Source organism: Solenopsis invicta, chromosome 5 (genome assembly GCF_016802725.1).
Source record: "Solenopsis invicta isolate M01_SB chromosome 5, UNIL_Sinv_3.0, whole genome shotgun sequence".
NCBI lineage: Eukaryota > Metazoa > Arthropoda > Insecta > Hymenoptera > Formicidae > Solenopsis > Solenopsis invicta.
In genome coordinates, this window is record NC_052668.1 from 27696111 (window position 1) to 27718925 (window position 22815).

Below are 22815 nucleotides of genomic sequence, written 5' to 3' on the forward strand. Positions count from 1 at the left end.
ATTTTTGCTATATTTCAAAAGTGGAATCCAGTTACTCATGAATATATGACCATATGTGACATATGTATAAATATAGATTTTTCAAATATAGAGAGGTTCAAATATAGATTTTTCCGTATTTACCATTGTAGTATAACTGTTTCTGATGTGAATTTTCATATAGCATCAAAGTCACATGTAGACGCTTTCTTTTCTATTACATTTACATTTACGTTTTACATTTTTGATTAATTTTTACTTACAATATTGTTTAAAATTTAATGAAATGTGTTTCTTATTTATTATTGAAATATATTATATGATGACGCAAAGAAGAAATAATAATAAGTCATAAATGAGAATTTTAAGCAAGAATACGGAAATAAATCGTATAATAAAATGAGGGGATAGAAATTTATAAGGATAAGTACAAAAGGCAAAATATATATTACATTGCAAATAGATAAAATATTTTATAAGGACATAAAACGTTAACAAAGAATTAATAACTCAAATTAATATGCAGTGAATTATATTAAACGCAACTGTTGATCTAAAGGTAAAATACATTTATCAACAAGAAAAGCAAATTCTGTGGATCACAGGAAATCATCACAGGAATTCCGAGGAAGAGTTGCCGACATTTCGATGACGTGTCTTATTCATTTGATTGAGTATAAGGTCGTAACAATTCTTCTTCACATTCTTACCCCATAGAAAGTCAAGATGATTAAATTTCTTGTCCGCTATTAAAATTTTACTGGCGAGATTACCCAGCTCCCTGCTCAACTTATCCACATCCTAAAAAAATTATAATATAAAGAAAAATGTTTACAAAAATGTAAATCTCTAATTACATTAGATACTTTTATGCTAAGATCAATAGAAGAAACTCTAGATTTTTTTATAACTTGTCACAATTGAGCATCAAACTAGTAGCATTTTGATGCTTAGTATTAGAACATTAAATAAAAAAACTTTAATTGTCCTAAAGGAAGATAAATGATTCAAATATCAAAAATTAAGAAATATATTTAAGATATAAATAAGTCGCTCCATATAGAAAAAAACACGAACCTTAGTATTTGCTAACCAATCGTTTGCACTGTAATATAGATGAACTGGTGCTGTGATCTTGGGCAAATCATATTTTGGTGGAACAAGTGAGTGGTATTTTTCTAAATTGTCAAGCTCATAATCATATTGTTGGAACCTTCCCGCTGAGATCATCATTCCTATTAATAGAGTTTGGTGGTGTTATTATGGAACATGGTTTGAGAATTTAAAATATAATGTATATCGCAGGTAGATTTTTATAATGCATATGACAAAGATCGAACATTTACAATTACTTTGCTGGTGGACGCTAAAAATTGTTTATGGCTGGTATTCAGTCTATTCTTATTTCAATACCATCTTAAATAATGCCTTAAGATGCTAATACAGCTTTGTGATTGATTAATTAGATTTTAAGATAATATTGTTCTAAATAAAAAAATTGACTAAATACTGGTTATGTAATAAAAATATTTAATATTTAATTAAATTGATTGGACGTCCAAATATGTGGGTTATTCAATAAGTTTTAATCTTGAACACGAAGATAATATTACTGATCGATCATGGTTGTAAAATGTGTTAGTTTCATTTTTTAAATAGTTGCTTTTAAATTTTTATATGCGTCATTTATAAACAGAATCTTGTAGTCATCACTAATTTTCATAACATTTTATAAGTGTGTAGTATTTACTACAGTAAAGCCGTAAGTTGCAGTATTTTTAATTATTTACTACAAACGTTATTTTTGTAAAAATTATAAGAAATTTTAAATTCTTTTCTCTTCTATTATTAATAAAATTAAAATTTTTCATGAACACAAAAAATGTATTAGGATTGTACATGTATGCATATAAACTAACAAAAAAATGTGCAAACTATTGTTTTCTATCGTCATTACATGCGTTTATTTATACATAATTTATATAAATATTTTTTTATAAAGTCAACACATTACGAAATCTTTCAACGACTATATCTCGGAAACTATTCATCGGACAAGGCTAAAAAAATCGTCTTAAAGACAATTTTATAAGTTTTAACTGTTCCTACATTTTTTGCCTTAGACAAATAAGAAATAATACTCTTATAAATACGTACTTAGAAACATATAGTAAAAGTTTTTCAACTGTATATCAGTAATTATTAGCCGTATATCAAATCAATAACCAAAATGGTGAAAATTTAATAACTTTTTGTTTTGATAATAGCTATTTTAGGCACAGGAGTAGTCGTATATAAGATATTTCCAATATATTTGCGATGAAATATTTCATTCAATGCAAATTCAAATGTTTTTAAAAATATCACCGAAACTATTAATCGTGTAATTTTAAATAAAAAATCATTTTGCAGATAATTTGTACACTCTTTTGATTTCTTTTTATACGTTTTGTACGTAGAAGTAGCCAAATGAAATATACTCAAAAAAAGAACAAATTGTAACAAAAATAAGGAATTTTTGTAAAAATCTAATTCACAATCAGTAACTATATTGGTCGTACAAGATTTGTAAAAAAAAAACTAAATTATGAAGAACTTTATTAGCTTTATTTTTTATTTAAATGTTAATTTTTATAAAATAAATTTAAAAGATAAACAAAAAATTAACTTTTTAAAAATAGCGCAATCCGCCATGACTCTACAAATGGGGTCATTTGGTATACATGTTTGTAAATATTACAAGCCTTTATACAAAAATTCAGCTTTTCAGCAATTATTTCACTTATTTTGTCAAAAACTTATTTCGTCAAAAACTTATTTCGTTGGCCTAATTTTATTGGGTTACACACAGTTCTCCTCTTGTTTGATATCTTTATAGTAGTATTATTTATGACACTATAACACGTCTGTCTAATTTACGGTCACATATCAGTAAAGTGTCATAACAATCATATAAGGTCAAAATGACGCCAATTGACTTTAAACGTTTGTCCTGCCTTAACTATTGATTAATTAAAGTAAAATAATTATTAAACGTTTTTCAAATAATGTAAAATGTAAATTAGTTTCATGGTACATTAAATCTTAAATCGAACATAGCAAAACGTTATTCAACTAAAAGAAACGTAAAAAATAACTCTTTTTACTTAAAAAATCATAATTTTTTTTATTTTTAATGTTGTTTTAAGAAAATTTTTAGGGTATACTTTTCAGATATAGTATTTAAAAAAAAAATTATTTGTGTCATAGGGCATATTTAAAAAAAAAATATTTATTTTAAAGTATAAAAAAGTAATTTTCGAGAAAATAGATTGACACTAAGCAGCGCCTTCGCCTAGGCAAAACTTAAAACTGTCGATATACAGGGTGATTCAGAACGACCCATGTGTCCCAGTAAAGACATATTCTTGAATAAATTCTGAGACGATTTTTCCTGTACGAAAATTTTGTCCGACGCTTACTTTTTGAATAATAAAAGGATAAAGTTAGCGAATCACGGGCCGTGTACACATGGTAGACAAAGGCGCCGCAACTCACCGTCCGACACGAGTAAGCGCCCGCGTCGGACGGTGAGTTGCGGCGCCTTTGTCTACCATGTGTACACGGCCCGTGATTCGCTAACTTTATCCTTTTATTATTCAAAAAGTAAGCGTCGGACAAAATTTTCGTACAGGAAAAATCGTCTCAGAATTTATTCAAGAATATGTCTTTATCGGGACACATGGGTCGTTCTGAATCGCCCTGTATAGCAGAGAGAGAAATCGAATATTTAAATAATAACCTAGAAAAAACTTAGCCAAAACTTTTGTTGGCATCAAATAGACTCCAGTAACTGTTAAGTGTTAGTATAAGTTTATTAATATAAACTTACCAGACTTGACGAGTTGTCCATAGTGTAGTAATTGCTTCACAGATGCACTAGTAGGATAATGTCCTAAGATTGCCGGTAAACGTTCCTAATAACAATGTAAACATAAATATAATAAATAATAACAGTTAAGATAATAATATTACAAATAAGTATTTAATTAAAATTACTAATTTTTAGTTAATGCCTGAATATGACGATATAATATCTATTGTACAATTATTTTATTCATATAGTTGAAAGTACTGTAAGTCTTGGTCTACAATAGGTGTAGTAAATCTTAAATCGTAGTAAAATAAAATTTTTACAGCTTTAATACAGATTAAGTTAATAAGAATAATAAGATCTGTTAAAAAATAAAAAAATAAAAACTTTTAACTTAGGGATTAATCATATTTTATTTCTGATATGAGTAGCATTCTGCCGTCATTTTTGGAGCATCAGAAAACTTTTTTTATATGCTGATTACATTTATCTTATTTATGAGGACGCATCTTAAGATATTTATACAACTATTTTCAATCTTAAAATTTCGTCAATATGCAGACAATATGCTGACATTTGTCTGTCTCAGTTATATTTTGGGGTTATACAGCCCCAATTTAATGCCATAATAATTTTATAGCTAAATTAAAAATAGCTACATCGCGTCTAAATACACATATTTAGCGCCAAATCTGGCGAAACGTCGTCTCCCTGTCTTTGGGCGCTATTTAGTTTTCCCTTCTCGCTCCCGAATAGAAAGAAAGAAGGCGATTTAGTGCCTAGATTGGCCCATGATGCAATTTCCACATGGGATATTTGAGTCTTATTTAAGATTATCTTAAGTACCATTTTAAGATAATATCAAAGTATTAGCATCTTATTAAGTCATTACTTAAGATGGTCTTGAAATAAGGATGACCGGCCTTACACACCTAATTTAATATGAAAAGTTTATACTAAAATTTAACCGTATGTGTGCGTGTAATATTGGTGTAGTAATGATATACTGATATTTCATAAATTATATGTATGTATTATAAGTCGTATGTGTGTCGTTGTTTAGTTGATAAAACTCACGACTTCATCATTCCCTTAAGGTGAATGCTGAATTGGTCACGATACGTATTTATTTTCAGATATCTCTTAGGGCTCGTGACTCCTCAGGCCGAAAACTCCGCGTTGACTGTAGCGACATTCCGTCGCGGACAAAATTAGAACTAATAGACGTGAAACGTGACAGATTGACGATGAGATGTTGTGTATGTCATTATTATGTGTTTCATTGTGAAAATATGACTTGTTTCGTATTTAACAAATTCGTAAAAATGGACCGCGAGTAAAGTTTCTTTGAATTTTATACATAAAAATACATTTTTCACTCTTTTCAATAACTATCTGTGTGTTTTCCTGTCTAAATATCACTTTACGTCCTTTTTACGACTATTTACTGACTGCTAGGCAAAAAAAAGATAGTCGTAACTGATATTTAGAAGTGTTTTAAAACCGTATAATTAGTCTGTTTTATCCAAATTGGCCTTATTTACAAATGGCATGATTGACAAAATTATGTGTTTTCCTGTTTCAATAGCTTCACTTTACATACTTTTCACGACTATTTACTGACTGCTAGGCAAAAAAGAATAGTCGTGACCGATATTTAGAAGTGTTTTAAAGCCATCTGCTTATTCTGTTTTATCGAAGTTGGTTTTATTTACAAATGGCATGTTTGATAAAATTACGTGTCATTTCACGGAATTTCTCGCTTCTGACGTCACGACTTCAATATGGCCGCGGCGAGTACTCAGGAGCCTCAATTAACAATCTCTCTATAAGCATATAATACGACGTCTCTTAAGCTGACATAGACAATGAAACACAATCGAATAAAACACAAATAAAAATTTGTTGTTAATATGTTGCTCAATTCCAGATTTTGTTGCTCCAGCCGATTCGAAGAAAATAGTGGTTGTGCTGACTTAAGATTAAAGCTTACACAGCCATTTAAAGAAATAAAAAAGAATAAAAAATTTATACAGATTTTTTTTTACTAATTTGTTGCTAATTAGTTGTTAATTAGTTATTTGTCACTAATTTGTTGCTCAATTTCCAATTGTGGTGCTCCACCCCCAACTCTTGAAAAATGATTCCTAACAGACATACGTTTAGCAAAATATAATAAAATTGATAAATAATGAGATATTAATTGATTACGATTTCCCGAATTTGTTTTTCATGATTTTCAACAAATCCGATATTTTTGCTCCCTCAATCCTCCAAATAAATAACAAAATTGGATTTGTTGAAAATCACGAGCAACAAAATCAAGAAAATGTAATCAGTCGAGATATCTTAACTACTTGCAATTTTCAAATGTTGTACTGACGTAGGGCAGCTAGGGGTAGCTTTTGAAAAATCGAGGGTGAAGCACCAAAATTGAATTTGATGAAAATCGCGAGCAACATATTCGGGGAATCGTAATCAGTCGAGATATCTCATTAATTATCAATTTTATTGTATTGTGCTAATGTATGACTGTTTGGGGTCATTTTTCAGGGGTTGAGAGTGGAGCAACAAAATTGGAAATTGAGCAACTAATTAGCAACAAATTAGTAGAAAAAGAATTTATATCATTTAAAGATTTATTTTTTTAATTTTTTTAAATAGTTGTGCTAGCTTTAATCTTAAGTCAGCACAGTCACTTTTTTCTCCGAATCGGCTGGAGCAACAAAATCCGAAATTGAACAACAAATTAACAACAAAGAAACAACAAATTTCTATTTGTGTTTCATTCAATTGTGCTGCATTGGCTGTGTCAGCTTAATAGACGTCGTACCATGCACTTATGGGGAAGATTTTTGAATTAATTTGGAAAATGAAAATGTCGCAACATAACTTTATCATATACCATTGAATTCGTAATAAAATAAGCTTATTTTGCTTATAAAAAAATAAAGATTTTTTAAAAAAAAGTAGGTGGTGGGAAACAGTATAAAAAAAATTTTTAAAAAGTTTTTTAATCACTGTTATAAAATACTCTTCAAGCCATTTAACTTTTAATTAGAACATTTTTCTCTATCTCTTATAGTTTTGATGATATTACACTTCGGAAAAAAAACCGATCTTTTTCAAAGGGGTGATTCACCCCTTAAAAGTGAAAACGGGCACGCATATAAAAAAAATAATAAAAATATTACTTATTTTTATTTGTACTACAACATCTTAAAAATTCGTCAAAATCGGAGAGAGACACCTCGAGACCTTTCCTTGTTAGAAGCTTTATAGAAGCTTTAGAGAAGAAGACATTGTGTGTATGAAATAAGTAGCTAACGAGGTGTAAGTTAAATCGAAGAACAATACGGCGCTTGCAGAATAATCCTTGATGCTTTAATATAAAAGATATAAGTGCATGAAAATTGTTTATGTAATTGTCACGTGTATTGGTGCAAAAAGCAGAAATTGGGTTTATTTTAGTTCAGAGATTTTGCATTAGAGGCGCTGAAGTCAAAAAGACAAAAACAGATGAGTGTGTTTGACAAAGTGTGCTAGCCTATTTCCCTTACTCTTTGCTTCGCGCGCGACCCAAAGTTCGTCAAAGAAAAATCTATAGCAATCTGCAGTACCGATGTCGAGTGAGTTTCACCGTCAATCCAGCATCGCCTTAAAAGGATGTTGGCGACATTAGTTTTACCGATTGAAATAATTTATGTATGCGTGCGATATTAATATTACTATAGTAGCAAACATCAACATATCTCTAAAAATTTCTATATCAATGCACGTAGAGGGAAAAGTAGGTAAATTGCACGCACCTAAAGGAAATTTACCGCAGTGAAGTAATTTTTAAAGTTGAAATCGAGTAAAGAAATAGAAAATACGAGTACAGAAATAGAAACTTTAAACATTTTTTTATCATTATGTATTGTCATATTGAACAATTTTTTATTTGGTAATGCTATATTCAGCAAAAAGAGGCAAGTGGATAAAAAAAAATTTCTCGCGTTTTAGGTAATTGTACGCACGGTTGGACGTAGAGGAAAAATGAGGTTATAGTCCATTCTTTTAGCTGCACTACACTGCACTACACTGTACTAGTGACACTATGGTTGTAGTCTCACATGGTCACGCCTTTCAAGATGGATGCGTAAAATTGTCCACGGCGGACTTGATTTAATAGAAAAACAATTACTCGATGACTATTTAATTAAATTTAATAAACAATAGCTCAGAGAACGCAGGAAAAAACTTTTATTAGGCATAAGAAGATGAAATGAATAAAATAAAAATACGGACTTATTGCCTTATTTTCTGAACGCCGAAATCGCAACAAAAATCATGATTTTACTTCTTCTTATCTTTTCAATTAACTATGTTTTTAAATGATAACGTATGGTTCTACATTTAAAAAATACCTTCAGCCTACAAATATCGTCGTGATATAATCTCTATTCATCGGGAAGATACCAAATCACGAAGCATACAATTACCCAGTGCGTACAATAATCCTACTTTTCCCTACGCACATACTCGTATGTGCACAAATTTTCAAACAAAGTTTTCTCTTATACTGAAGTTCACAATTCGTTTCTAAAAACACACTATTGTTCCTTTTTGCTTTTCAGTGGGAATTATACTTGTTTTATATGTATAAAGTATAAAACTTTTATATAAAGCAGTTGTGTTACCACGAGGTGATATGAGATGTTGATAACAAAACTATCAATAACAATTGTTATTAAAAATTTTTTAATTTTTCTATTTTCTTCATTTTTTTGTATCAATTTAATTCTACCATGCGTTATTGTTTATACTTTAACTATGGAAAAAAATTTATAATTTTGAGTGATTAATATAAAGATTACTTTATGTGAAAAACATCAAATTCAATTGGTAGAGCAAAGCTGTCGCCAGCATTCCCTTAAAAGTATGTGTAAAGAATTATATGTGCTTATAAATAAATATGCATTAAAGGCATACCGAATCAAATTGCTCAGGACTGAATCCAGCGAACAGGAATAACGTATTCTTGCATATCGGTTGGGTAATAACTTTACTGGCGCATACCGATTGTGCAATTTGATTACTTAATTTGCTCTTAAGATTGAATTCGTACACGCCAAAGTGGTTCGCAATCTGCAATAGTACATTCAAAATTTAAATTATTAAATTCCGAAGAATTATTTGAGATCGAAAAATCAATGTTTTTTTAACATAAAAGTGACGTACCTCTCCAACATCGGTGATCTGTGCCAGCAGTTGTAAAAGAGGGCTCTTCATCCTGCCGCAGTAAGCGATCGGAGCCATAGCGTACATCTCTAGGATATACTTTTGATATTCGGGGCGTTGCGTTGACATGACGAAGAAAGTGGTGGTACCTTGGCTATGTCCTATGTAGAACATTTTTTTACGGCCAGTGGTTTTCACAATATAGTCTATGTTCGCTGGAAGATCAAGCGTACCGATCTCGTGCCAACTATATAAGCAACCAGAATATACATAAATTATGTTTAACTAAAAAAAAGGCAAAGCAATGAAACTCGAAGAACATTTTTATTGTATACAGTTTTTAAACATATAACGTGCTTTTACGCATAACGATCTTTTAATTCTTTATTTATTATATTTTTATCTGTAAAGATAGAGATATTAATCTGCTCACAGAGGCTTGAGTATTTATCACAGTCAAGTAATCGAAGATAATTAATTAAACCTTTTTTCTAATGAGATATGACAGATTGTTAAAACAATTGTTATTTCAATATAAATACTGATCAAAATTTAAAAGATCAAAGTTTTTCTCTCGAATTAGTCTTTTTATTTATTTATTCAAAAACATGAAAGCTAATAAAGAAACATTTTGAGTTGAAAATTGTAAAAATTGTAAAAATTAAAAGTTATTATTTGGCAGCACAAACCGTTGTGCTTAATATAAATCTTCTGGTCTTATATTTTAATTTAGTCAGTTTGATATAACATAGCGTAAAGTTGGTATGTACGCCGCAGCAGTCAGAAAAAATATAAAGAATGAAGACAGTTTTCTCATATCTACTTTGTTATGTTCCTTTATGTTATATTAATATTATGTTGTAATTAAATTTCTTTAGTAATATTGACGAAAATATCGTGAATTGAATTTATTTTTTTATGTAGAAGTAGCGCCATTGTGTATTACCATCTACGTAAAATAATTACTGTAGGAAATATAAAAGGCATGATTATTTCATGATATGTAAATGTAGTGCGATAGTAAAAGATGGATTATAAACAAGATACAAGTGCATATCTCTTGTATTTCTTATTTAGTTTGATATCTTATACGAGTATATCCCACTTGTTTAAGATATACGGCACTTGCAGCGAGCCGGATTTATGCCGTAATACAGACGCTGCGTAATTGAAAAGCAGCACTTGCCTCTATATTGAGAATACAATGTGTATATATCTGCACTTTGTTGATGTCTGTGTATACTAATTTTTTCAATATTGCATTATTATTACTTTATGTGTATACACACACACACATACACACACACACACACACACACACACACACACACTGTTGTTATTCCATAATAATCTTTGTAAACACATTTTGTTAGTCATTATGTTACTTTATATTATATTTGTAAATGTTATTTGTAAATTATCGATGCGCCGTGTACCTTACATATGAGTAGTCGTAAATCCCGTCACTTTTTTTATATGACAAAAATGTAAGAGTTTTTTTTAAATTTCTTTTTCAAGTATAAGAAAAGAACACACATATACACGTAGAGGTATACATATATCAATTTTTACCTGAAATTCCAGTATTTCTTTTTCGAGATTGATTTATTTATGTGTTTACGAGAATACGTAGTGCCACGCGGGTTAGCGATCCACACATCGTACCCTGCATCCGCCAGAATAAACGCTAAAAAGCAATATCAGAATGTACAAATAACAAAGATAAATATTATTCAATACTGACGCTGAAGCAAATGAAAGTTGATAAACATTTGATAAACATCTACATTTCACACAATTATATCTTTTTTCTGAATTAACCTTTAACGCTCCGTGGATTCCGTTATAGAGCCATCCGTCATTTGTTTCGTAAACGTGAGGAGCGCTAAGGGTTAATCCAAATACAATATAAAAAAATTCAAATTTGAATTCTAAAATAATATAAGAATCATTTTAATGCAATCAATAAAACATATATATAAAAAAAGTGTTTCAATATCTTTTAATGTTTGATTTGGAATAAAAATAAATTTATGCATACGCACGAAATTATTAATTCATGACTAATGATTATTAAAACAAAAAAAGTTTCTTGATTCTTTATCTTAAAAAAGCAACTTGACACTTAAATATAATTGTATGAATATGATTGTATGTTCATTCACCAATATTTCTCCTCATTTGAAAAGGAGTAAGAGAGACCGGGGCTATTCGAAACACATGTTTGAATATATCATGTCATTTGAATGTATTTTAAACAATTTGTGTCTACTTTTTGCTGTGTGATGTTTATTTTTGTAGACCATACGCTATAAAGCGCAAGGTTGACGACGAAGCTACTTGAAACACTGAACGTCGAATCGTCGATCTAATGATTTTTTCTTCTATTTACATTCTATGAACAAAAAAACAAAATTTAATACTCAACAGATGTAATTACACAAAATACAAATAGTCTCTGACTTGTTTCGAAAACACTGAAACAATAAAATTTTCTACTGTACGTTTGTTTTCTTTTTTATTGTATGTAACTTTTTTAAATAATACTATAAATTTTTTTTTGTAATACAATAAAGTCTTAACAACAGCTTTTTTACATTTTTTAAATTAAAACACAAATTCTAGAATATTCCTGGGCTAAATTCAAATTACCTCCGACTAAGGGATATTCAAAATATTTGACACTGTTCGACATTTTTATATGTAGTTCAAAGTAAGTACATTTCCATGTTCTATCTATAACGGCATTATAAAGGGAAAGATTCAACCTTTCAAACCGTCCAACTTTCTTTTAATGAATACTGTATGTAATACTGTTAGTATTCATTAAAAGAAAGTTGGACGGTTCTACTGATTGTGTGTCCAAAGATTATAATAATGTGTAAATTTAAGTGTTGAAGTGTTTTGAAAGTACCAATTGGTGAATTGCAACATTGAGCTGCAATGCTTAACGAACCTTGGAAAAAATATTTTTATACATATAATTACATATAATTATACAATAAAATAAGCATAATTATATATAACTATATAAAAAATATGTACAATTATAATACACATGGTGTCCATTTTAAAGTACCAACTCAAATATCTCAGAAATACTGCGTTAAATCGAATTACGTTTCAGACAAAAATTTTATAACTTTGAGGAGGAAAGTTACAATATATGTATATTGTATATGCTGTAAATATCAAATCTCATAATTTGGAAAATATTTATCTCAAGGTAAACTAGAATATATAAAAAGCATGGGAAGTTTTATTAAAAAATGCAAAGTAACCTTATCATGATTTTAACAACGCCACTCAAGGTGATATCAATGACATTTTATATACCTCTTAGAGTCATAAAACTTTTGCCTGAAACATTTTTCGATTTAACGTAGGGTTTTTGAGATTTCTAAGTGGATCCTTTAAAATAGAAAATTCTTTATATTAAAGGATATATAATTATACATATTTTATATATAATTATGCTTATTCCATATATTATTATATATAAAAATTTTCTTCCTGAAATTGATTGGACACTGTAGCCCAATGACGCATCTGCCATTTTAGTACCTTCGGAAAACTTGAACACTTAAATTCATACATTATCTATTATAATTCTTGGACTTATGTTAAAAGAGTATATTCTGAAAGTTTAAAGCTTTAATTTTAACTGTGACAAATTCCGCTACTTTGGCATACTCCTTTAATGTTTAAACTATTTAACAATAAGTCATTGTTCCTTTACCTAAACTTCGGTTGCCAGTAATAGTATAACAAGACGAGTCGCACAGAATGCCGGGCACTACAAACGCAACAGGTTTATTCGAATCGGTACACTTTATTGGTCCTGTTATTCGATGGAGTTCCAAAATGTAACCATCAGAAGTTATCACTTTGTGCAGCTCACCTTTATATCCATATTTGCTTATTAGTTGCATCTGTAGAATAGAACGACTGCTTTAAATTCAAATTCGTTTATATTGCATTGTAGAATTAAATATGATTGGCAAAAAATAAAAAAAAATCTATTATCAATGTGATTAATATTAAACTTATAATAATTTATTAGTTGTCACGTGACGACTTGCGTTTGTCATCCGTCAAAAGAGCCGCATGGCTCGACCGCGGAGGCGCGACACAGACATTGCGCCCTTCCAGCTCTCTTGGAAGAACACTGAAAAAACAAGACTGGTAATAACTACCAAAATATGTAGTGAAGTAGTATCAATTAAATATTTGATTATTGTAACAAAAAATGATTATACTTTTCTGAATATTTATTAACTTATACCAGATTTGATAATACTAAATATTAAAAAAAAAAAATTATTTTTAGTTATATTTACAAAATATTTAACTGATACTATTTCACTATATATTTGGTAGTTATAACCAGACTTTTTTTTAATGCAGGCACGATTCCTTCGGCGTGATTTTTATGTGTGTCATTTTGCTTTTCTTTTTGTGTACTAAAGTTACGAAAAGAGCGCCAGAAACGAGCGGAAAAAAGAGTCGACGGCCGCGATGATCACTTTGCTGTACAATTTTGACGTCTTGACTCTGCTCGGAAACAAGAAGACGAAAACTACCCGCTGAGGGATCAACGAAGCAGGATGCTTAGAACGCGATGGACTCGCCCTAATTGCTTTATCGTTTTCCGCGAAACAAATGCACCCTTTTATCAGAAAATTTGTTTGCAGGAACAGCAAAAATATCGGTCCTTTAAAAGCAATATAAGAAAAGTGCCGCACCGACCATCGTACGAAAGGGGACGAGCATGTCCATCGGCAATAAGAAAACCCCGTGATCATTGAGGGATGAAGGATAATTAGGATAAGTAGGATAAGTAGCATCATCGCAAACCTCCCAGGATCAACGATCGATGATCACTTGAACCAATTTTTGAACGCTTTTCATGCTGCACAAAGCTTTCATAAGCAGTATCATTTAAATGACGAAAAAGTAAAAAAAAAAAAAATACTTTTTACAATGAAAATATTTAATGTTTAGAGTGACATCTTGGATATCGTGGCAAATTACAGAAATCTAAATAAAACCTAAATCCAAACTAAGGATTGACATTTTATTGCAAAATAATTTTACAGCAGTGAATTTTAACTCTTACCCAATCAGCACACAATATTTAAAAAATGTTTCTAAAAACATTTAAAAAACATTTTTAAAAACATTTATAAAAAAGTTAAAAATGTAAATAATACAGGACTAACTCTTTTTCATTACAAAAATGTTTATTTTAACGTCTAAAAGAATGTTCCGCACCGACCATCGTACGAAAGGGGACGAGCATGTCCATCGGCAATAAGAAAACCCCGTGATCATTGAGGGATGAAGGATAATTAGGATAAGTAGGATAAGTAGCATCATCGCAAACCTCCCAGGATCAACGATCGATGATCACTTGAACCAATTTTTGAACGCTTTTCATGCTGCACAAAGCTTTCATAAGCAGTATCATTTAAATGACGAAAAAGTAAAAAAAAAAAAAATACTTTTTACAATGAAAATATTTAATGTTTAGAGTGACATCTTGGATATCGTGGCAAATTACAGAAATCTAAATAAAACCTAAATCCAAACTAAGGATTGACATTTTATTGCAAAATAATTTTACAGCAGTGAATTTTAACTCTTACCCAATCAGCACACAATATTTAAAAAATGTTTCTAAAAACATTTAAAAAACATTTTTAAAAACATTTATAAAAAAGTTAAAAATGTAAATAATACAGGACTAACTCTTTTTCATTACAAAAATGTTTATTTTAACGTCTAAAAGAATGTTTTTAAAATATTATAAAAACGTTTTTTAAACATTTAAAGAAAATGTTTGTTAAACGTTAAAGAAATGTTTCTTTTAACAAAGCATAAATGAGCAAAACAATATTTAAAAAAAAAATATTTTAAAAACTTTTGCAATAAAAAAATTTTTTAAAAACGTTAAAATTAGTGAATTCATGCCTTTTTTACATTAAATAAAATTTTTTTTTAATATTGAGATTTTATTTTAAGAATTTTTTTTCGGAAATTTCCACGCGGTCATCCATCCAAGTTGCGACCCCGATGAACGTTACTTGATCTCTATGATCGTTGCAAACTGATCCCTCGTGATGATCTGTAAACACTTTGTGCTAAGATATGTACATCACTGATAGATCAGGTCAATACATGTTATCGAAAAGACAAAAAACCCAGCAAACACAGTTGCATAACAGCAATGTTAATAGAATAAAATCGGAAGTAACATACAATATAACATGCGCGTTACATGTAATGTCCATGTTAGTTATAATTTCCTCACTCACAAAAAAAATAACAGTTACATAACAGTTATATTATATTTGTTATACAGGAGTCATATTAATAATTCAGTTTTATAACAGTTATATTATTAAAATAAAATGTTTGTTATATAAACCTAATAAACGGTAGTTATATGACTGTTATAAGTTATGATGTAATATCAAGAATTCAATTTTACATAACTATAATATTGCTAGAATGTAAAAATTTGTTATGTAACGTGACACGCACAAGTTATATAACTATTATTTTCTGTGCTTGCTGGGAATATATAATTAATATATATTATTTATATAAATATATATAATTAAGTTAATTTTTTACTGATGTTATTAAAACATTTGTTTAACAAATTTTGAAATTAATAATAATTGAAAAATAAATAACTTAAATGTTAAATAAATAATAAATAAACATAGTTTTATAGAGATGAAAAATAAATTAAAATATTAATATTGAATAAACATTAAATAAATATTAAATAAATATTTAAAAATGTTTACTAAAATTATTTTTTCAATTAAATAATTCACGAAAAATAAATACTTAAACAATATTAAATTAACGTTTAAAAAAACTGGTAATTGTGCACAATAGGGGGCTCAGCTCCAATCATATTGACCTTGACATATGTTATAGAGGCAAGGATACTGAACAACTTTTCCTTATAAACTAATTGGCGCTCTTGTCTACTTTTTGAGATATACTTAGAGAAAGAAGAAACAATTTTTCTTAATTATTTCAGAAAATATTTATTTTACAAAAAAATGTGTTAAACAAAAAATGAAGCTTGTGATAAGTTTTACAAATAAGATTTTTTACATATTTTACCTAACTCCAATTTTAGAAGTTATAATCAAAAAACCATTTTAAAAAAGCTCTGACAAATTCAAATTTTTACATATCGTACCGAGAACACGTGAGCGGAGGAAGGGCGGAACCCCTCCCCCTGCACCTCTTCACCGTAATTTTTCTAATCTAACTCACCCCGTGGGACCGTCTCAGTTGGTCTACTAATGACGTGGTGGGTGCGGGAGAAGGTGGGCTATAATTTCAAATCTAATATCGCCACATGATCAATTAGATATCCTTGGCCAATTTACAACTAAAATAGTATTAGGTTAGGTTAAAAAAACACGGAAACGGGGTGCGGGAGTTGGGGGGACGGAACCCTTCCCCCGCCCAAGCATCTACATTTCACGCAAAACTACTCAAAATAAAAGAAAAATTATTTTAAAAGAGTTTTTTTACTATAACAACTATAGTAATAAAGTTAGGTAAAAAATGTATATAACCTTTTTTATAGAGCTTATTACAAGCTTCATTTTTTGTTTGATACATATTTTTGTAAAATGAATATTTTATGAAATAATTAAGAAAAACTTTTTTCTTTCTCTAAGCATATCTTGAAAACTAGACAAGAGCGCTAATTAGTTTATAAGGAAAAGTTGTTCAGTATCCTTGCCTCTATAACATATGTCAAGGTCAACATGATTGGAACTGGGTCTCCTACTGTGCACAACTACCAAAATTTTTATTTAAAAAGAATAAAATTAAATGTAAAATAAATATTAAATTAATGTTTAATAAATGTTAAATTAGTGTTTTTGAAATTGTTGTTTCTAATAAAAAATTAATGTAAAATAAATATTAAATTAAAATTGAATAAATGTTAAATTAATGTTTTTAAAAAATGTTTTTTCAAATAAAAAGTTAATGTAAAATAAATATTAAATTGTTGAATAAATGTTAAATTAATGTTTTTAAAAAATGTTTTTTAAATGAAAAATTAATGTAAAATAAATTTTAAATTAATGTTAAATTAATGTTTTTGAGAAATGCTTTTTCAAATAAAAAATTAATGTAAAATAAATATTAAATAAATGTTAAATAAACGTTAAATAAATATTTTACCAAATCATTAATTTAAATATTTAATTAATGTTAAATAAGCGTTAAATAAATATTAAATAAATATTCAATAAATGTTTAATAAATATTTTTGTTATAATGAATTGTACAATGAAAAATTAATATTAAATAAATATTTAAAAAATATTAAAGAAATATTGTTTGTTGATTGGGTAGTAGAGTAGGAAATCACTTGAACATTGCATAAGTTAAGCTTGTGCAATGTTTGTGTTTAATTTGCTTTATTATGACTCTTATTAAATAGATATTTAAAAATTATTTAGAAAATAATTGTGTTTTAAACATAATAATAAAAATGGTTTTTATATAGTTTCTAAATTTATTTATTTCTTAAATTTGATTTCAATTCAATACGCAAATTTGTGTTAATTGAAAGTAAAGAAATGATTGCACTCACCGTAGTAAGTTTTGCATCCTCAGGAACTTTAGGTGACAAACGCGGGATTTCTGGTATCAGTTCTAATGGGTCCAATTCCGGTATTTGATTTATTACATCATTTATCAATCCAGTGTTCGTGGATATCAGACAAGAGATAAGAAGAATCGGTAACAACATGGTTGCTTGACAAGATCGTTACTGTTCGATGAAACAAAAAAAATAAAATAATGTGGTTTTCTTAAACCACTGGTATATATACAGTATTTACATTGTTTATATATGATAAAAACGTCACAGCGTCTGAGGCTTTATGCAATTTTAATCAATGCCATCTGTTAATTTGTCATTATGTCTGCTTCTGTAATGAATAACGATTGATGTAATAACCGTAAGTGACATTTTGAAAAGAAATAGAAGATATCGCCATTTAGACAGATTGTTTATTTGCAAAATGATATAGTATTTTGTAGACTATTTGTATATAGTGTATCCCCGTATAAATGGCTTCTTTTATCTCGTAACAGAGATAGTTTTAATAAATGTAATATCAAATTTAATGGCTCGAGGTAAACACAACTTTATTGTGAGTATAGGGTGTTGCGTTCACATACATGTCGGTATAACTGGTTGCCTATTCTTACCGGCGCGCATGGTGGTACACAACTGCGTACACTTCTGCATGTCGCCAATATTTTACCGACGACGTGCCGAAGCGTATGCAGTTGTGTACCACCATGCGTGCCTGTACGAAAAAGCAACTAGTTATACCGACATGTATGTAAACGCAACACCTTGTACAGTGGTTATAATATACAGTGGTAAATAAATATTTTTTGACTCAAAGAAATCTTTTTCTCAGTGTACATATCAATATGTTTTTTACAAAATAAGAATTTATTTATTTAAAATACCAAGTTAAGAAAACTATTTCATCAAGGTATACATAATTTTACTCTCAGTGAATTATTAATATGAATTATTATTTTTATTACACAAAATGCTAAAATCATCATAATCTTGTTAAATATTTTAATAATTTCATAAATCTGTAGATTTTCGTAAAATATTATAATCAGATGTCAACATGTTACACGTCAATCGTCAAAACGGGAGTTGGAAGTTATCCACACCGCAGGGACAAAACTGAAATGGTACTATTTGCCCAAGAAACCGACGTAACATGTATAATTTGTAAAATAATTTTGATATATCATACATTATTGTAGTGACAGAAGTGTAAGAATTTAGTCGTTTTAAAAATATATTTCTTTTATTTAAAGAAAGAATTGCGTTGCACAAAGAAGAGTTGGAAGAACGTTACAACTTTTATTATACAGGGTGATTCAGAACAACCTATGTGTTTTTGTAAAGACGTGTTCTTGGATCAATTCTGAGACAATTTTTCCTGTACGAAAATTTTATCCGACGCTTACTTTTTGATTTATAAGGAGATAAAGTTAGCGAATCACGAGTCGGATACACATCGTAGACAAAGGCGGCGCAACTCAGCGTCCAACGCGGGCATTTACTCTTACGCTTACCTGTGTCGGAATAGAATAATTTTGTCCACTAGACCATAAATAATATTTTTTTTTTATGAATTTAATTACTGATTTATATTTTTCCATATCACGTTTTTCTCGTTTAACTCAGCAATACTATTTCGAGCTTCAAAAATATCATAATGTAAAAAGATAATTAGGTAACTTGTGAGTATTAATTTATCTTGTACATTAGAAACTGTACATTAGGATAGTTGTAATTTGAATTATTATAATATTTATAACTTGATCGGTAAATTTATGACTATAATTAATCATACTTGCAAGGAAAACTTTAGAAGTTATTGCGTTTTTCCCGAATAGAAATCTGTTTGGTAATTTTGAAGGCCAAAAAATATATGTGTCTTAGCGTTTATCAACATGTGATTTTGTTTTAAAAAAAAACAAAGGAAATAGCGGATTAAGAAGAGTAATTTTTGGCTTCGCGCGTAATCAATCGTTATACACATAGGGCAAAATATCCACCCAGATAAAAGAATATTTTGTGCTAAGTTTTATTTCAAAAGATCCCTACAACTTTGAAATATCGCAAAAAATGTAATTTTTTATTAATATTTTTTTTCTTTGCTAAATCTACATTAACTGTAAAAAAAATCACAATTATAAAAAGTATCCGTATACATAAATTCTCATTTTTTTGTCGTTTTTGTTACAAATTCTGTTTTTAAAAAATCTAAAATTCTTAAAATCGCATTACTTCTTGATTTCAAATATTGGCTATTAAAAAAAAAAAAAAGAAAAACACTAGATAAGTCATATGACACATTATATTCAATATTTTTTTTTCATATTTTTTAATTTAGTAAAACGTGTCAAAAAATAAAATAAAAACCAATATTTTAAATTGTTTTTCAATCTTATATGCATGCAATTGACATATATTATGTTGTTTTTAAATACAATTATCTTCGATTACACATCTGCAAACAGTAGTATAAAATTTTAGAGTTCACGTAATTAAAATTATAAGATTTCAGTTTTTTCAGTCAGAATAATTAATTTAACTAATTTTAGCAGTTTTCACATTTTCTTCAAATATATATCAATTTTTAACTTTATTAAGCACATAATACATATAATAAATTTGTCCTGTATTAACATAACGACAAAAGAGTTAAGGTTTTTCATCTACAAAGTTGTTTGACCTTTGTAGATAAAAAACCTTACATTTACTTCATATTGATAAGTTTTTATTAATTCACTGCTTAAAATTATACTTATGCAAATAAAGAAATAAAATCCTTGGCACATAGTGTATTTATTTCATCGTTATTATATAAATAGAAATATGTCAGTCTTCAGCACTGTCGTCGTTTACTTATCACAGAATTAACTTTTTCAACATTAAAAAGTTTGATTAACGCTTCTGCTGGTCTTACAATACGAGACAAAACATCTTGCATGTGTCAAGTAATATATAATTGCTGCAATATGTGAACAACTGTTCTCAGTCTATTAATATATTCGCATGTGTAACATAAGATACCAGCTTTTCCAATTGTATTTATCGCATATCCTATATATAGACTATATCTAGATATATGTTATAACACTTATAAATTTTCCGGTTAATGCGTCGCGATTTAACTTTAAACTTAACTTTGCCTTTATTTTCTTTTTAAAAAATTAGCATTTATGATTCTGTTATTGTTCATAATCTCTGCCAAGCAAGGAACTGCTTGCGATAACTAATAAGAGTCTGTAAATAAAACTTTTAGATCATTCGCTGTCATTTCCGGAAAATCTATTAACTCACAATCAGTTGAAGACAGTTTGTGAAAAGGCAATTTTCATCGACTCCATCTTCTTGTTTCTGGTTCTATTGCTAACAAATAATCAATGCTTCTTTTTAAAGGCATTTGCTTTATAACTTCTATATAAATGTCTACATCTGAATGTAAACGCTTACCAAAAGTATTAATGAGAAAGTAGGTTATTTTGAAGCAGTATTATACATTAATTTGTTATCTAACTGATGATGAAGAAGCTTGAATTTTTGTCTCGTGCACAGCCTGAATCATCCAACGCAATTTTGTAATTAAACGAGATTCATTCTTTAAAATCCGGCATTAACAATACGCAATTAAATTATGATATAGCATATTTGGTGTAACATTTACTCTTTGAATTTTTTCATAATCTTAAGCTTACTACTTTTAATTTAGCTCTTGTATTTAGCTTCAAATTAGTTTTATTTATTTTTAGTATTTTTTAATACATTTATTAAATAAAAATATTTAATTTTTCTGACCAAAAAAAATTGAAATCTTATAGTTCAAATTACGTGAAATCTATAATTTTATACTACCGTTTGCAAATGTGTAATAGGAAGTAATTGTATTTAAAAACAGCTCAATATATGCTAATCGGATTAAAACTGAAAAATTTAAAAAATCGGTTTTTATTTTTTTTTCAACACGTTTCACCAAATTAAAAAAATTGAAAAAAATATTAAATATAATATTCGTATATGATTTATCCAGTGATTTTTTTTTTCAAAAATAGCCAATATTTTAGATAAAAAAATGCAATTTAAAAAATTCTAGATTTTTTAAAAACAGAATTTTCAGTAAAAAACGTTAAAAGAAATTAGAATTTATGTATATAGATACCCTTTATAATCATGAATTTTTTTGTAAAAGTTTTTTATATTTAGCAGAGAAAAAAATATTAATAAAAAATCATATTTTTTGCTGTATTTCAAAGTTGTGGAGGTCTTTTGAAATGAAACTTGGCACAAAATGTTATTTTATCTTGGTAAATATTTTGCCCTATATAACGATTGATTACGCGCGGGGCCCAAAATTACTTTTCTTATTCCGTTATACTCTTTTAAAAATTTGAAGAATTGGACAATCGTTCCAGCGAATCAAGTTGGCATTTGCAGTTTCGCATTTTTTTTTTTAATTCCTGTTTTGTACTTTTTTAATCCGTTTAAACACTACAACACAATGATATAACAATAATATAATTGCCTATATTACAATATATATCTACAAATTTTCAAAAATTCAAATAATCTTATAAAATGTGTCATACCTTACTATTCTGCACGGCCTCAACAACAAAATCTGTTTGCAAAGAATTTGATATTTCTTTATTTATAGATTTTTTTGTAATAGCTCGGATAATACACGTTATAAAAGCTTGGTAGTCATAAAAATTTGCGATAATTTGCACATTGAATAAATAATATCATATCGCATACACATTTGTTGTTTCTGATTTCTTGCGGAAAACCTTTGGTTCACATTTAAAAAAACGTGCTTTTTTGGAATTAATTTTAACTCATATCGTGCATATTCAATTACGTTTTTGAAAACGTTTGAAGAGAGCTATAAATATGATATCATTTATTCGATGTGCAAAATGTCACAAATTTTTATGTTTTTCGTGCTTTTACGACATGTATCATCAGAACCATTGCTCCACACGAAAAATCAATAAATAAAAAATTATGATACAAAATTATTTGCAAACAGATTTTGATGTTGGATTGTAGCAGATTTGGAAGGTTTATAATGTTATAAGATTATTTTAATTTTAGAAGGTTTATAAATATATATTATTAC

The 22815-nt window shown here is 28.4% G+C and overlaps 1 protein-coding gene across 2 annotated transcripts; it reads right to left on the reverse strand.

Annotated features, from left to right (window-relative positions):
* Positions 1 to 407: 407 nt before the first annotated feature.
* On the reverse strand, positions 408 to 22360 carry LOC105193251 (lipase 3). 2 transcript variants are annotated; one of them, XM_026139406.2, is made up of 10 exons: positions 22283 to 22331; positions 17950 to 18039; positions 17700 to 17879; positions 12795 to 12987; positions 10628 to 10742; positions 9056 to 9302; positions 8807 to 8962; positions 3851 to 3935; positions 1057 to 1214; positions 408 to 780 (listed from the first exon to the last, which is right to left on the reverse strand). In XM_026139406.2, exons 3-10 carry the CDS (start codon positions 17856 to 17858, stop codon positions 592 to 594), a joined length of 1302 nt encoding a protein of 433 aa, XP_025995191.1. In that variant the 5' UTR covers positions 17859 to 17879; positions 17950 to 18039; positions 22283 to 22331; the 3' UTR covers positions 408 to 591. The 2 variants fall into 2 exon arrangements, with proteins under 2 accessions (XP_025995191.1, XP_039305114.1); XM_039449180.1 differs by lacking the exon at positions 17950 to 18039 and having other exon boundaries at positions 22283 to 22360.
* Positions 22361 to 22815: the final 455 nt, after the last annotated feature.